Source organism: Barbus barbus (genome assembly GCF_936440315.1).
Source record: "Barbus barbus genome assembly, chromosome: 42".
Classification (NCBI taxonomy): Eukaryota; Metazoa; Chordata; class Actinopteri; order Cypriniformes; family Cyprinidae; genus Barbus; species Barbus barbus.
In genome coordinates, this window is record NC_136720.1 from 2,551,889 (window position 1) to 2,566,146 (window position 14,258).

The 14,258-nt window shown below is 38.0% G+C and overlaps 1 protein-coding gene across 1 annotated transcript; it reads right to left on the minus strand.

Moving 5' to 3' along the window:
- Positions 1-2,751: 2,751 nt before the first annotated feature.
- Positions 2,752-13,421, minus strand: LOC306861650 (uncharacterized protein). Its single transcript, XM_079404049.1, has 6 exons — positions 13,330-13,421; positions 13,082-13,144; positions 7,630-7,806; positions 7,460-7,510; positions 6,125-6,796; positions 2,752-3,806 (listed from the first exon to the last, which is right to left on the minus strand). Exons 1-6 carry the CDS (start codon positions 13,361-13,363, stop codon positions 3,703-3,705), a joined length of 1,101 nt encoding a protein of 366 aa, XP_079260175.1. The 5' UTR covers positions 13,364-13,421; the 3' UTR covers positions 2,752-3,702.
- Between the last annotated feature and the right edge of the window lie 837 nt (positions 13,422-14,258).

A 14,258-nucleotide genomic window follows, 5' to 3' on the forward strand; every position in this document is an offset into this window, starting at 1 on the left:
TGTGAATAAGCGGGTCTGTGACCGGTGCCTTGGAAGGCCGCAGGACCAGATGGCTGCTTGCCAGAGCTGGATTACCACCCACCGTTGCTTGTCATGTGTCTATGTTATGATTATGTGCTTCTTTTGCTGAGGGTTTTTTTTCCTGTTCTCGTACTGTACTCTCGCAGGAGCATAGTCTGGGGGCTATATTTTTTTCTCCTCTCCCTTCCTCATGTTTATGCTGTATTATCTTCCTAAATTCCCTGTCTTCCTGTCCTGTCTACCCCCTTGTCATATTGTATGTATGTTGTGTATGTATGGACAGGTTGATGGCTAATTTCGCTGGTACTTGTGACCAGTGACAATAAAGGGCTACTACATACTAGGGCTGCAACAATTGATTATTTTCATAATTGATTAATCCAGTGATTATTAGAATGATTAATCAACAAATCATTGATTATTTCACTGATTAATCAGTAGACATTGACTGATTATTTAGCCTTTGCAATTAGTTAAAACAGGGGTCTCCAACCTTTTTTACACCACAAACCGTTTTCACTTTTAAAATATTTTTAGGGACCGGCTCTCTCATGTCTCATATATATAATATATGCAATAATGTGGTTTGACCAGTGTGGAATTCAAGAGAATCCAACACATTACTCCATTTATATATATATATATATATATATAAGAATGAACAGATGCTTTTTCAAAGTCTTTTTCACTTTAATCTATGTTAATTCTATCTGTTCCAATACTTTTGGTAACATGAAAAATGGGTGGGTTCAAACAAAAGGAAACAAAATCTTCTAAATTGTGTATCAGATCCAGATGAAAATACCTGTAAATAAAAGATGAAATGTTAATCTCACTTTTGTTTTTGCCCCCATTTTTCATGAGCTGAACTCAAAGATTTAAGACTTTTTCTATGTAAACAAAAGGCCTATTTCTCTCAAATATTGTTCACAAATCTGTCTGAATCTGTGTTAGTGAGCACTTATCCTTTGTCGAGATAATCCATCCACCTCGATGTTGATTAGACAGCATGATTATTGCACAGGTGTGCCTTAGGCTGGCCACAATAAAAGGCCTCTCTAAAATGTGCACTTTTATTGTATTGGGGGGATTAAACACAATCTGCTATATATAGACAACCTCATTTTAATAAAATAACATAAACAATAATGAAATATATAATCAATTATGACAAAAATACTATTATTAATAAGGTTAGTGGATGATTTAGCAGCAAAATATACTCTAGAAAAATCATGGGTGCACAATATATATATATATTTTTTAAACGAAACATTTAGTGAAACAACATTATTTCTTGGGGAACAAATAAAAGTTACTGCAAAGTGCTCTTTGTATTGATGTAAAATACATTTAAGAAAAATAAGTAAATATATTTATATTAGAGCTCCACCGATACTGAATTTCTCTGCCGATACTGATAGCCGATTAATCAGCATGAGATCGCCCGATACCGATAACTATGTGCCAGTTAAACATTTGACGTGGTCGCATTTGTGCCAGTGCATGGTCTGTGCTGCTCCAAAACATATGCTCTGCTCCAAGAGAGTGAGAGAGGCGCTTTCAATGAGTGCTCTTTGAGAGCAGAGCCTGGTTTATACACGCAGCGTCAGCACCAGCAGCAAAAATGACGCGAATACTAAGAAAAGGATGGCGGATGGGATGGAGGATTTGGTTTTCAAGTGAAAGTAAAACAAAAGACTGCTTCTTAAACCAGAGAAGGTGAACATGTTGGTTTTGTCTTTGCTGTTTATCTCACGCTATGGAGGCTTTCTTTAAATGTTCTTTATTTATATGATTCCTCAGTGTTTGCTAAATGTTCTGGTGTAGCCTATGCCATGCCTCGTCTTATTTGTTTATGTTAATTACATTTTATAAGTTAGTTTGTAGCATACTGTTTTATTATTGTTGTACTTTTTAGGCATACTGCGATAGACGGTGTTGGCGGTGATACCGGTGTTAGGCCGCAACACCGGTTACATCACTTGCCCAAATTAATTTAGTTCAGTTAGAGGACACTACAATTAAAACTGAACGCGGCTGCTCAATGCAGCACACCGAACAAACAACAGTCGCGCATCACAGATCAGATTTCATTTATCACCTGAGGAGAGTGAGTTGAGCTGACTGACAAGAAGAGCGAGGTGAAAAAGACAAGACAATGGCGGAAGAGTTTCAAAACTAACTGTAAAACCTGTTTTAAAAATATTTTAACGTTCAATCACATATACAAGTATATTCCCACAAAAAGAGGGGGGCAGTTATATCAGTGTGTGGACATTCCTTTTGTATTTTGCTTCAGTTTGTCCTTTTTTTCCTGCACCTGAGCCCTACTTGGGTTTGTGGCATGTGCGCATCTTTTTTGCATTTTTGACACTCAGATACCCTCAGAAATATTTATTGGTGCTGTTCACCTTATTTAAAAAATGTAATTTTAACATAATTGTATCAGGTTGCTTGTTCAAACGCAATCCCATCATGTTGAACTGACTTGAAACGGTTACTCATTTTAAGCCAAATGGCCAGTAATTAGTGCATGATCAATTAATTTGAAATTACTGATGAAAATAAAAAATCTCCCTCACAGTGCCTGAGAGATTTAGTGGATCTTTTAAAATACTAGTCACACTTTTTCTTTTCACCAGTTACTGCATTTTTAGAACATTGCTGCACAACTGAACCTGATTACAACTATCATAAATAATGAGGTCGACAAAAAAAACAATAATTGCTATTGAAAATAATTTTAGTTTTATTATTTGTCCGTTTTCCCATAGAGATGATTTCCAATAAAATAGCAAAATAAATTAAAATAATAAGTGCATAAAATAAAACCAAGCATAAATATTGCTATTTGTGTTTTGATTTTCTTTTATTTCCTCTTTTCTATTTTCCGAGTTTACCCAGTGCCTTATGTTGTTTTTGATGCTCTTTAAGCATCTCCGTGAGCTCCAGAACATGCTGCAGTTTTCTTTCTGTCGACTTTTGAAATTCCTCTGCTTGTTTTCTGGCTTCATCTTGATGTTTCTTCATTATGTCTTCTATTTCCTTCTCATGTTTCTGTAGCTCTCTTCTTTTCATCTCTTCTATTTTTTGAAGAAATTCAGCTCTTTGCTGTTTCTCTTGCATTATTTCCTCCATTTTCTTTTTAATGGACATCTCTGCCTCCTCAAACATACTGTTAGTGAAGTATCGACCCTGATTAGCATTTTTCATCTCTTCTATCATGTTTAACAGTTGAATCACTTGAGTTTTATCTTGTTTTTCTCTATTATTGAAAACCAGGAATCTGTTTCCACAATCTTTGATCAGTTTCTGGAGTTCTGCAGAGTTACTTCTCTTCACGTAATCTTCTATGGACTCATTCTCAAGTTCGTCTCCTCTAGTAAATAGAACAATGCTGAACTGAGCAGCTTTTGGACCAAATATCTTCTTTATCAGATCCATAGTGTCTATCTTCTCTTTGGTGAATCTTTCCAAACTCAACACAATGACAAACACATGAGGTCCAGGCAATGAGAGAGAAACACATTTCACTATTTCTTCCACCAATCGATCATTTGACGGTGTTGTGTCAAAGAGACCTGGAGTATCAACAACAGCTACTGATCGACCATCAACTTCACCAATTCTCTTTTCACATGCAGTCGTCACTGAATCTGTGCTCATTCGGCTATGAAATTAATTTCTTCCCAGAATAGTGTTTCCTGTTGCACTCTTTCCATTTCCTGTCCTCCCAATCAGCACAATCCTCAAACATTCCAGATCATCTGCTTCACCTGCACCTGAATATAAAGTTGAAGAAAAAAGAGTTAGCAAAAGCAGATTTCACATTGCATTTTTCACACATTTCATGCAATTTTTGAGGCCATGTGGCAATGGCCACCAGTTTCTCTGACAAGCAAACTCTAGGGTGTGTTTGCTCTCAGGGAGACCAGTGCTGGGTGTGGAGCACAGTCACTCTAGAAGCAAGAGACACAATTCTTTAGGCACAAAGGAATATTTTTTAGGGCAAGCTGCTGGAGCATTGTGATGGGTGCTAGCTGATGCAGTCTCCTGGTTTATGTCCCAATGGATGGAAGTGATAAACAATAATGGTGGAATAATTGTCTCAAGACTGTTAAAAGGTGGGTCTGGAGTATGAAGCCGGGAGAGAGCAACGATTAAAAAAAATCCAATGAACCACTGGAGCTCCGTCACTGTCATAGTTTGAGGTCAAGAGATAATAGCCTCAAACTCTGCCGTTTCTCTACTCCCTGTGGACTGATCAGGTAGCCCAGTGGAAGGTGCACTTCTCTGCCTTGAGAAAGAGACTGTGGTGTTGCAGGTAATGCAGGACCTTTTGACATGGTGTAAATGCTCATCAGTGGAAGAGAAGTAGATAAGGAGATTGTCAATGTGTATTTCTATGGCACAGTACCAAGGCAGATGAGGGGGCAACTAGGAAGCTTTTCTGAACATATTGAGGAAGGAACAATATTTAGTAGGAATGACAGTGCACTTGTCACTGGAGGAACTTTCATTTGTAGCACTGGCCAGAATAGATATGGAGATGTTCAGCCACTGGAATGACTACTCGAATCTCCTCCTCCAGAACCATGTTGTCCACTCTTCCAACTACTGGAGCTAGATCTCTGTCTGCAATCCTAGACAAAAAAGTTGTGAGAAAGGCAGGGCTACTGAGGGTGCTGGAAATACATTGTAAATGGAAAAGCTGAATCTCAAAGATGAGCTTGCTTTGTAGAAGAAACCCTTTGCATCTGTCAGGGGCTCCGACATATGGGTTAGTCTTGGCCACTGGACTGGCATAAGCTGAAATGGTGGTCCAAGGATTGCTAGGGTTCTGCTTGGCCACTATTTTGTGTAGTAGATGCGGAGGAGGCAGATAGGGTAAATGCAGGACTGGAGGGGGTGAGGATAATGGCATGTGATTCAGCAAAATGTCCTCACCCCCAATTCATCACATATTGACGCTTGGTCAGAGCCCCTCTTCATCACAGTTTAACACCCAAGATACCTCTTTAGTGTCATTTTTCAACATGCAGGGCACTCCATTTCTTCAGATGAGAAACCTTAGGGATTTCCCAACCTATGGGCATAGGGATTTTATTATCCCATTTTGTTGTTGAGGTGTGATTCAATAAGCCAGCATCCTTTTATTAATATTTATTTTATTTTATTACATTATTTAGACATGTTTGAGGACATAACCCAACCACACTCCTAAAACTATCCATTTGAATATTATACAATATAAAACACAGGATATAACAGGCAGATAAGATTACATTGACAATTTATTTAAAAACTACAAATATCCCAAGTGTTCCAAGGTCAAACAATAGATTTGTGTGAAGAACAGACCAAAAAATGATCAATGTCTCCATCTGTGTACACTCTGTACACACTCAAAATGCACCCCGAAGAAGTGTTCATCACCTTAGATTGTGAAATGGTATTGGCTCTTGTAAATCTCATGACCGACTGTATCAAGTCAGCTTTGATTGTGAAATGGTATTGGCTGTAGTTTGTCTCGTGGCCAAGAATGCGTCAAGAGGTGAGCGTATCTTTTTAATGAAGACTGTGTGCGTTTGTGGAGCGCAATCATTTTCAGTGATTAAATCTTTAAGATCCACACCATTCTTAACGTTAAGTTATTTTATGGCTTCAGAAGATTTGGAATGCAACGTGTGTTATTTGTACTTTTACACTGTTTTATAAAGTTTTTGTGTTCAGTTTTTGCATTAAATACATGTGACTTTAGTTTCATTTGCCTGTTGCGTATTTTGTATTGTTGAGAAGTGGGCAGGTTTAGGGAAGGATTTAGGTTATGTGGTCCAAAATATCTATGAATAAATAAATTATGCATAAGGCAAACAACTGAAAACAATGTAACACAATGAAAACAATGAGTCCCCATACATTGAAAAATGATGCTAAACGGGTACTGCATGTTAAAAAATGATACCAAGATCATCAGTTGCATATTCACTAACAAATATGTTTGTCCTCTGTGCAAATTAAACTTTTACTATTTCTTTCTATGCACTTTCTAAATTGCTTAAATGAGAGCAACTACTTCATGAAGATGTCATACACTCACCTTCAGACTGAACAGTCCCTTGTAGCTCTTTGATTTTATTTTCCATGTCTTTTTTATGTTGTTCCTCCAGTTCATGTCTGACTCTGTTCTCTCCGGCTTTCACATACATTTGAAGTGAATAGGGTTCAGTTTTCATGTTCTCTATATAATCCAGCAGATCTGGGATCTGTCTTGAGTTTTCAGGTTCATTTAAGCCCATCACTCTGTATTGACCTCCACAACGACCGATTAACTCCTGAAATTCTGGGCTGGATTCAACAAAATTCGTCACTTTTTTAATGAGCTCTGTTGTGAAAAGTACCATGAAATTGTCTCTGGAATAAAATATATTTTGGATCTTCTCTATTTCTGCTCTCTCGTCATTATTAAGTGGATCAGCAGGAACAATGAGGAGGAAAACGTGAACTCCAGGATCACAGAGAGATACACAGTTGAGTGTCTGACGCATCACTTCCTCTTCTGAGAGCCGAGTAAGAGCTGGAAGCTCCAGCAGGCTGATCAGACGTCCACGTATCCTCTCTTCTCTCTTCACACACTCTTCGCTGATAGCTCTCTGATGTGAAGGTTTTATCTTTTTCCCTCGTAAAAGTTTAGACACAGAGACCTTAAGTGTGCTATCACATCCACACAGCACGAGATTCAGCTTCTGTTTTCTAGAGAAACTCAGTGACACTGAAAAACACATTTAGAGACATTAGGCACAGTTTAAGATTTAGTTGACAATCACTTTCAAACAACACATACATACTTGTAATGTGTACGGTCCAGGTAATCTCTACGTTAGAAATTAAAAATGGTGATACCAGTCATTTTTGACCCTGTGGGGATATTTTTAGGTCCCCATGAGGAAATTAGCTTTAAAATCATTCTAAGTGATGTTTTTTGAAAGAAAAAAAAAAGTTTTTTTGTGATGGGTAGGTTTAGTGGTAGGGTTAGGCTTAGGGGATTGAATATAGAGTTTGTAAAGTATAAAATAATTGCATCTATAGATGTCCCCATACAATGTTTCTGTGATGGTTTGGACATTTTTAGGAGACTCTTCAAGGCATGAAATATAATTTTTTTCCTGCCACTTTTCTAAGATGTCAAAGCTCAGGATATTCATAAATGGAGGGGTTGAGACTGTGTGTGTGTGTGTGTTGGTTTTTGTGATGTTATAAGACAATCATTGTTGTCCAATGTGACTAGTCACAAGGCCATTGTAGTTGTACTGTATGTGAGTACACCATTCATCTTTATGGTTCTCTGTGATTTTGAGTAGTATTTGTAAGGAAATCAGCACAAAAACGAAATGAAATAATAATAGTAATTTGCATCGCTGTGATTCATACTCACTTTGTGATCGGTTTATCTTACGAGTCCATTTACGAAAACTGGAGCGTAGTCCTTGAGAGGGGAATAATTGATATTATCCAAAGTTACATAAGACACTTGAGTTGCAAAATATTACAAATCTTCATTAATTAGATATAATTGTTCAGACTATTGTTGAAGTCAATGTTTACCCAGAGATGGATTGTTTGTTGTTTGGAAAACAGGTGTTAATTCTTCAGGAGTTCTTAAGTTAAGGTTTCTGTTTTCTTCCACCATGTTCTCATTGCGTTCCAGTAGTGGCTGGTCTCCTTTTCTTTCTAGATGATGGTATTGTCTTCTGCAGTTCTGCAGTGGATGCTCCATGGAGTCTAAAACAATTCTCTGTTTTAGTTTTGGTTTCTCAAAAGAAAAAAAGAAAATAAAACCAAAGAGCACAATCTGCTCTGCCTGGTCAGCTGTCTCCATTCTGACGTGATTGGTCTACCACGAATATGTGTCGAAAATGTGGCACCCCTTACTATATCTGCTGTGGAGGCTTTCTGCTGTTGGCCTCAAATGAAAGAGAAACTATAAATGCAATATGCAAAACAAATAACCATAATCAGCAATTCAGGATTTCTGAAGACTCATGTCATGTTCATATGGCATTTTATTCAATTCAGAAATAAATTATCAAGTAATCACTATATACTGCCTAGCTAAAAGACAAAAAAGGCTGCTGTTTGAATTTAAATACTTAAAGGGATAGTTCACCACAAAATGAAAATTATGTCATTAATTACTCACCCTCATGTCGTTCCAAACCCGTAAGACCTTCGTTCATCTTCGGAACACAAATTAAGATATTTTTGATGAAATTGGAGAGCTATCTATTCCCAGATCCGGAAACGTAGTAAATACATCGGTAAAACAGTCCATGTGACATCAGTGGCTCAACTTCAGTTTTGCAACGCTACGAGAATACTTTTTTTTTGCGTAAAGAAAACAAAAATAACAATTTACTCAACCATTCTTCTCCCCTGAGTTATTTTAGAGAGTATCACAATGCATACGCACGCTTTGCCCTAAGTGTAAACAACGCTTACTACACAGCTTTCATTCATGTGCGCACTTTCCCCCCCGAACATAAACAAGGCTGATTACGTCAAATACGTTCTTGGTGTAATGTAAAACATAATTTAAAGCAAATAGTTTAAATTAGCTCAAAGGGAATCATTTCTGATTTTATAGGGAATTTGAACAGACTCACTGTTTCACGGCTGATCACTGAGGTGGCAGCGATTCATTGACCAAGCCATATAACATCAACTCTGCACTGGATATTAAAATCCAAAATATAGTGAAAACACTATTTAATAGCACAGTAACAAGATTGACAGATTAAGACATTAACTTTTAAGCACAAAACACAAGATACTTCTCTTTTCAATATAAATCTGATTTTATTTATATAAACCTAAGACATAAACTAATCTAACACATGAACACAAGCATTCACACGTTGCAGAAAGAGAGAGAGTGAGGAAAGGATGAGTTTAAGAGAATGGAAATGTGAATTCCCAAGTTTACAGCAATATGTGCAATTGCATAGACCTGAACAACCATCAATCACTTATTTAACCCTTGCTTTTGAGTTTCTCACTGAGGCTAAAATGTATATTAACTGCACCAATTCAGTTAGAACTTGGAGGTTACTTGCTTGTTGCTAAGGGAATCCTTTTTGTGTCATCATTGCAGGAAAAGGGGTTCCCCAAACTTGCTGATTGGCTGAGAGTTCAGTAGTCGTGAAGTGACACCTTGGGAAGCCAATGGTTGGGCGTTGGCTGAGGATGCGGAGTTGTGGCTGGTAGAAGTTTTGAGGCGATCACAGACTCGAGTTGAACTCGGAGACAAGGCGTAGCGGCAAAACTTAACTGAGTACACGAAACTCGCAACGGAAAAGAAAAGAAATTAAAGAAAAAGAATAAAGGGATGTAAAGAGACTAGGTGGGTTTTCCTCTCATCGTGGTTGCAGCTGGCATGCAGGTCGAAGCATGCTGGAATGGCGCTCAAAGAGTAGCGTTAAAACGTAGTGGCAAAAGCAAAAAGGAGAGAATCGAGAAAAAGAGAGACAAGATAGAGTTTGAGGGTGTCTTGAATTTTTAAATTTGGCTTCTGGTCACATCCCATCTGGTGTCTTGACCAATTAGATACTGTCCTGTCTCGACATAGAAATGTCCTTTTAGGATGATTTTAGGTGCATATGAAAAAGAAAGTCTCTGTGGAGAACGAAGACATGTTCTTTAGACAAAGGAATTTCGGTTTGGTCTGTCTTCTATGTGGGGGAAAATTCAGTCTAAGGAAGCTCGTGACTTCCAGCGTGGAACCCATGTGATGGCCATCTCTTTGACCATCAGTTCTGATTACTTGCCCCCAAATTTGACGGTCTCCTTCCTGAATTGGAATGATCAATAAGTGTTCTTTTGTCTCAATGTTGCAAGCTGTTTTGTGAAAGAGTTGGTTAGTTCGCTTGCTTCAGACTAGTTGGAGCTAGGAATCTGATTTACGACGTCCTGTTACAGCTTTGAGGCCCCTCTGGAATTTCAGCTTCTCATGTTTCGATGTTCTGAACGAGTCTTAACTTTGTCTGATTCGGTCTCTGACATCCTACATTGGGTACTCTCCAAAATGGCGGAAGACGTAACTCGAGGGAGAAGAATGGTTGAGTAAACTGTTATTTTTGTTTTCTTTGCACAAAAAAAAAGTATTTCTCGCAGCATCGCAAAACTGAAGTTGAGCCACTGATGTCACATGGACTGTTTTACCGATGTGTAGGATATCAGAGACCGAATGAGACAAAGTTAAGATTCGATCAGAACATCGAAACCTGTGGAGCCGAAATTCCACAGAGGCCCAAGAAAACAGGACAACGTCATAAATCTGTCCAGATCCCAGCGCCAGCCCGTCTGAGGAAAGCTTAACCAGCAAGCCTCTTTCACAAAACAGCTTGCAACATTAAGACAAAAGAACACATTGATAATTCCAATTCAGGAAGGTGACTGTCCAATTTGGGGGCAAGTAATCAAGATTGATGGTCAAAGAGATGGCCGTCACATGTAAATCTGTGATAGAAATCACAAGCTACAGACTTTCTTGGGCGGGTCTCCCCCCATACAAGACAAAGAACCAGACTGAAATTCCTTTGTACACAGAGACTGTCGTTTCCATATACACCTAAAATCATCTTAAAAGGCTTTCATTTTCATTTTAATTAAACTAATCATTTTTATGCATCACTCCATATTATGTATGTAACCCACACATTAGACTATCATGTTTTAATCAAATATTATGTATGTCTTTTAGCGCTCTCTGAGCGTGCGCTGGCCTACATGCCAGCGGCTACTTAACACCACGATGAGAAGAAAACCCACCTAGTCTCTTTACATCCCTTTATTCTTTTACTTTAATTTCTTTTCTTTTCCGTTGCGAGTTTTGTGTATTCAGTTAAGTTTTGCCACCAAGCCTCGTCTCCGAGTTCAACTCGAGTCTGTGACCGCCTCAAAACTTCTACCAGCCACAACGTCGCACCCACAGCCAACGCCCAACCATTGGCTTCCCAGGACATCACTTCACGACTACTGAACTCTCAGCAACTTCGGGGGAACCACCCTTCCTGCAACGACGACAACAAAAGGGAATCCCTTAGCAAAGCAAGCAAGTAACCTCCATGTTCTTACTGAATTGGTGCATTTAATACAAATTTAAGCCTCAGTGAGAAACTCAAAATGAGGGTTAAATAAGTGATTGATGGTTGTGCAGGTCTATGCAATTGCACATAAAAATCTTATTTATATTGAAAAGATAAGTATCTTGTGTTTTGTGCTTACATGTTAATGTCTTAATCTGCTAATCTTGTTACTGTGCTATTAAATAGTGTTTTCACTATATTTTGGATTTTAATATCCGTTTCAGAGTTGATGTTATATGGCTTGGTCAATGAATCGCTGCCGCCTCAGTGATCAGCCGTGAAACAGTGAGTCTGTTCAAATTCCCTATAAAATCATAAATAATTCCCTTTGAGCTAACTTAAACTATTTGATTTAAATTACATATTACGTTACAGATGTCCTTACTACGTTTCTGGACCTGGGAACATTTCAGTTGCATTGCTGTCTATGAAGGGTCAGATAGCTCTCTGATTTCATCAAAAATATCTTAATTTGTGTTCCGATGATTAACGAAGGTCTTACGGGTTTGGAACGACATGAGGGTGAGTAATTAATAACAGAATTTTCATTTTGGGGTAAACTAACCCAGTGACGTCACTCTGCGCCATTCGTTTGTGCTCGATTTGTGCTGGTTTGTGCCGTTCAAATTTACATTGTATCTATTTCCCCTCCTCAGAAATAACAAATACAAAACAGGCCAGTGATGTCAATCTCCACCCCATGCCGTCCAAATCTATCCAAACCGGTGCTGTTCGTTTGTGCTCGATTTGTGCTGGTTTGTGCTGTTAAAAGAAACAATGTAACCATGACCTCTTCTTAAATATAATGAAAACTTCACTCTCCACCCCGTTTAGCACAGCCGCGGAGTTTAATAAAAGAAAAGGTTAGTGTTTGTGCTGCCTTGAAATTTTCGATTTAGTCAGGTCAAGTTTTCACTAACTTCATATTTCAAGTTGACTAAGTTTAAATTTCAAGGCAGCATTAAGTTGAAACGGTGAGACCGTTTTTTTTTTCCTGTGAGTCTAAATTGTTCTAATTCGTTATGCTCGATTTGTGCCATTATACTGAACATATTCCCCCTAGGAATAACAAATATATGCTAATTCAGGGAGCTCTCCGTCCATGCCAACGGCTCCGTTCGTTTGTTCTAGATGCCGTTAAAATGAACATTCTATTTATTTCTCCTCCGTAAAACATTACAAATATCTGGAGGAAAAGGGATGCCACGCAAGCCGATCATCTAAATCCTTGTCTAGTTTGCAAATCTGCTGGTTTACAATGTTTTTCTAAGTTTTATTGCCAGTGACTTCATCAAGCACCAAATTCAAAATTTTCAAATCAAGCACAAACGAATGACACCAGATTTGTGCGATTTAGACGAACTGGGGTGGAGAGTGACATCACAGCTCCCAAAAATATTTTGGTTATATCTAAGGAAGGGAAATAGATACAGTGTTTGTTTTAACGGCAGAAACCCAGCACAAACGAACTGCGCTGGTTTGGAGCGATTTGGGCAACATGGGGTGGAGCGTGACGTCACGCAGTCAAAAAAGGAATGTTTAATATCTCAAACACCAAACCAGCACAAACGAAAGGCATAGTTTTGGTGATTATTTCTTTTTATGGGGTGCCAACTTCACGGAGGTTGTTTAATCTTGCCATTGTCAGCCAAGATATGTCTTCTTACATGGTAATTTAAGAAATTTAAAAAACTACAAACCACAGCAGTTAGGGTTTAAAGAACTGTTGCCAAGCATATGACAAGCTAGAAGTATTTCCCGATTTGAATTAAAACAGTAACAAACAGCAAAGGATTTCTCAAGACTTGCTAATTAGATATAAAAATCATCTTGTTGAAATATGACTGTTTTTAATGAGAAACATAATTTCTTATAAGATCTTGTACAGCACATTTTACTCAAATATAACTCACTGTTCAGAGGGTGACATTTGTTTCCTCTTTTGTGGATTCCTTCTGAAGTTTCCCGATTGTCATCTAATGAAAAAAAAAAAAAACATCTTACTATTTTAATAAGAACCAAGAGTAGGTAAAGTAAGTGTAATCCGCCACATTATTTCCTCTCCCTGATACAATATAATTTTAATGAATGAATCCACGGTCCATATGTTGGCACTTATTATTTGAAAGCTTATGAACATATATTGTATTAACAGACTCACCAGGTTGTCTGGATAATCGGCCCAAATCATCCATCTTCACCCAAGTAACCCTCAGTAAATCACTTCAGGTAGTAAGAAACTATGTTGTGAGCTATATGAAAAGGTGTGTGACCTCATTATACAGGAAAAACTGGTTGGACTTGATGTGGCATACATTCCATACAACTTCCTGCATTATGATCACCAGAACTGTGTGATTTGTTTAGAGGACTAACTGCCATAAAAATAACAGTGGCTCTATAAATTTATATTTCTTTGTCAGAGACAGATTGCACAGCACTGGGAATGAGGAACAGGTAGGGATTGTAGCAATACATGAGGAAGATTTCTAAGGGAATTGGTCAGGCTGCAAACTTCAACACTTTCACAAAGAACACAACAGTACTGACCAGAGAAGGCCACCAGAACTTTGTAGGATCTCTGTTTAACAAGACACACAAATAAACTGCAGTTAACCTGTTAGCCATCACCCCCCATTTGGGGCCTCACAGGTAAAAATAACATACCTAAATTAAAATGGTAACAGTTCCTGACAAAGTGTGCCTCACAAACAAATTAGGTATCTTTGGAAAGAAGACACTATTGGCTTTACTATCTATCATCCAGAGTTGATAATGCTCAAAAAGATAAAAAGTTATAGACACTGATGTGCATTGAAAAATATTTTCCCACACTGAATGTTTTTTTATTTCATATACAAATACATGAAATAAGTCCTGGAGCAATTCAGAAAAAAATGGGTTGAAAGCCACGTGTCTCATGAGTTTATATTTCAAATTTGAAGACGATACCATGAAAAATGAGATTCCTGCAATATTTTTTCTGAAAATGTTTATAGTCCCCCCACCCCCCCTGTTTGAGGAAAAATAACCACCAAATGTATTGCGTCCATACATATGATAATCATGCAGATACGGCCCCATTCCCCA

Excerpts from the sequence above, each read along its gene's own strand:
- LOC306861650 (XM_079404049.1), bottom strand. The coding sequence starts at position 13,363 with ATGGATGATTTGGGCCGATTATCCAGACAACCTG. Across the intron at positions 13,145-13,329 it reads CCGATTATCCAGACAACCTG|ATGACAATCGGGAAACTTCA; the intron begins GTGAGTCTGTTA and ends TTTTTTCATTAG. Across the intron at positions 7,511-7,629 it reads AACAAACAATCCATCTCTGG|GACTACGCTCCAGTTTTCGT; the intron begins GTAAACATTGAC and ends TCCCCTCTCAAG.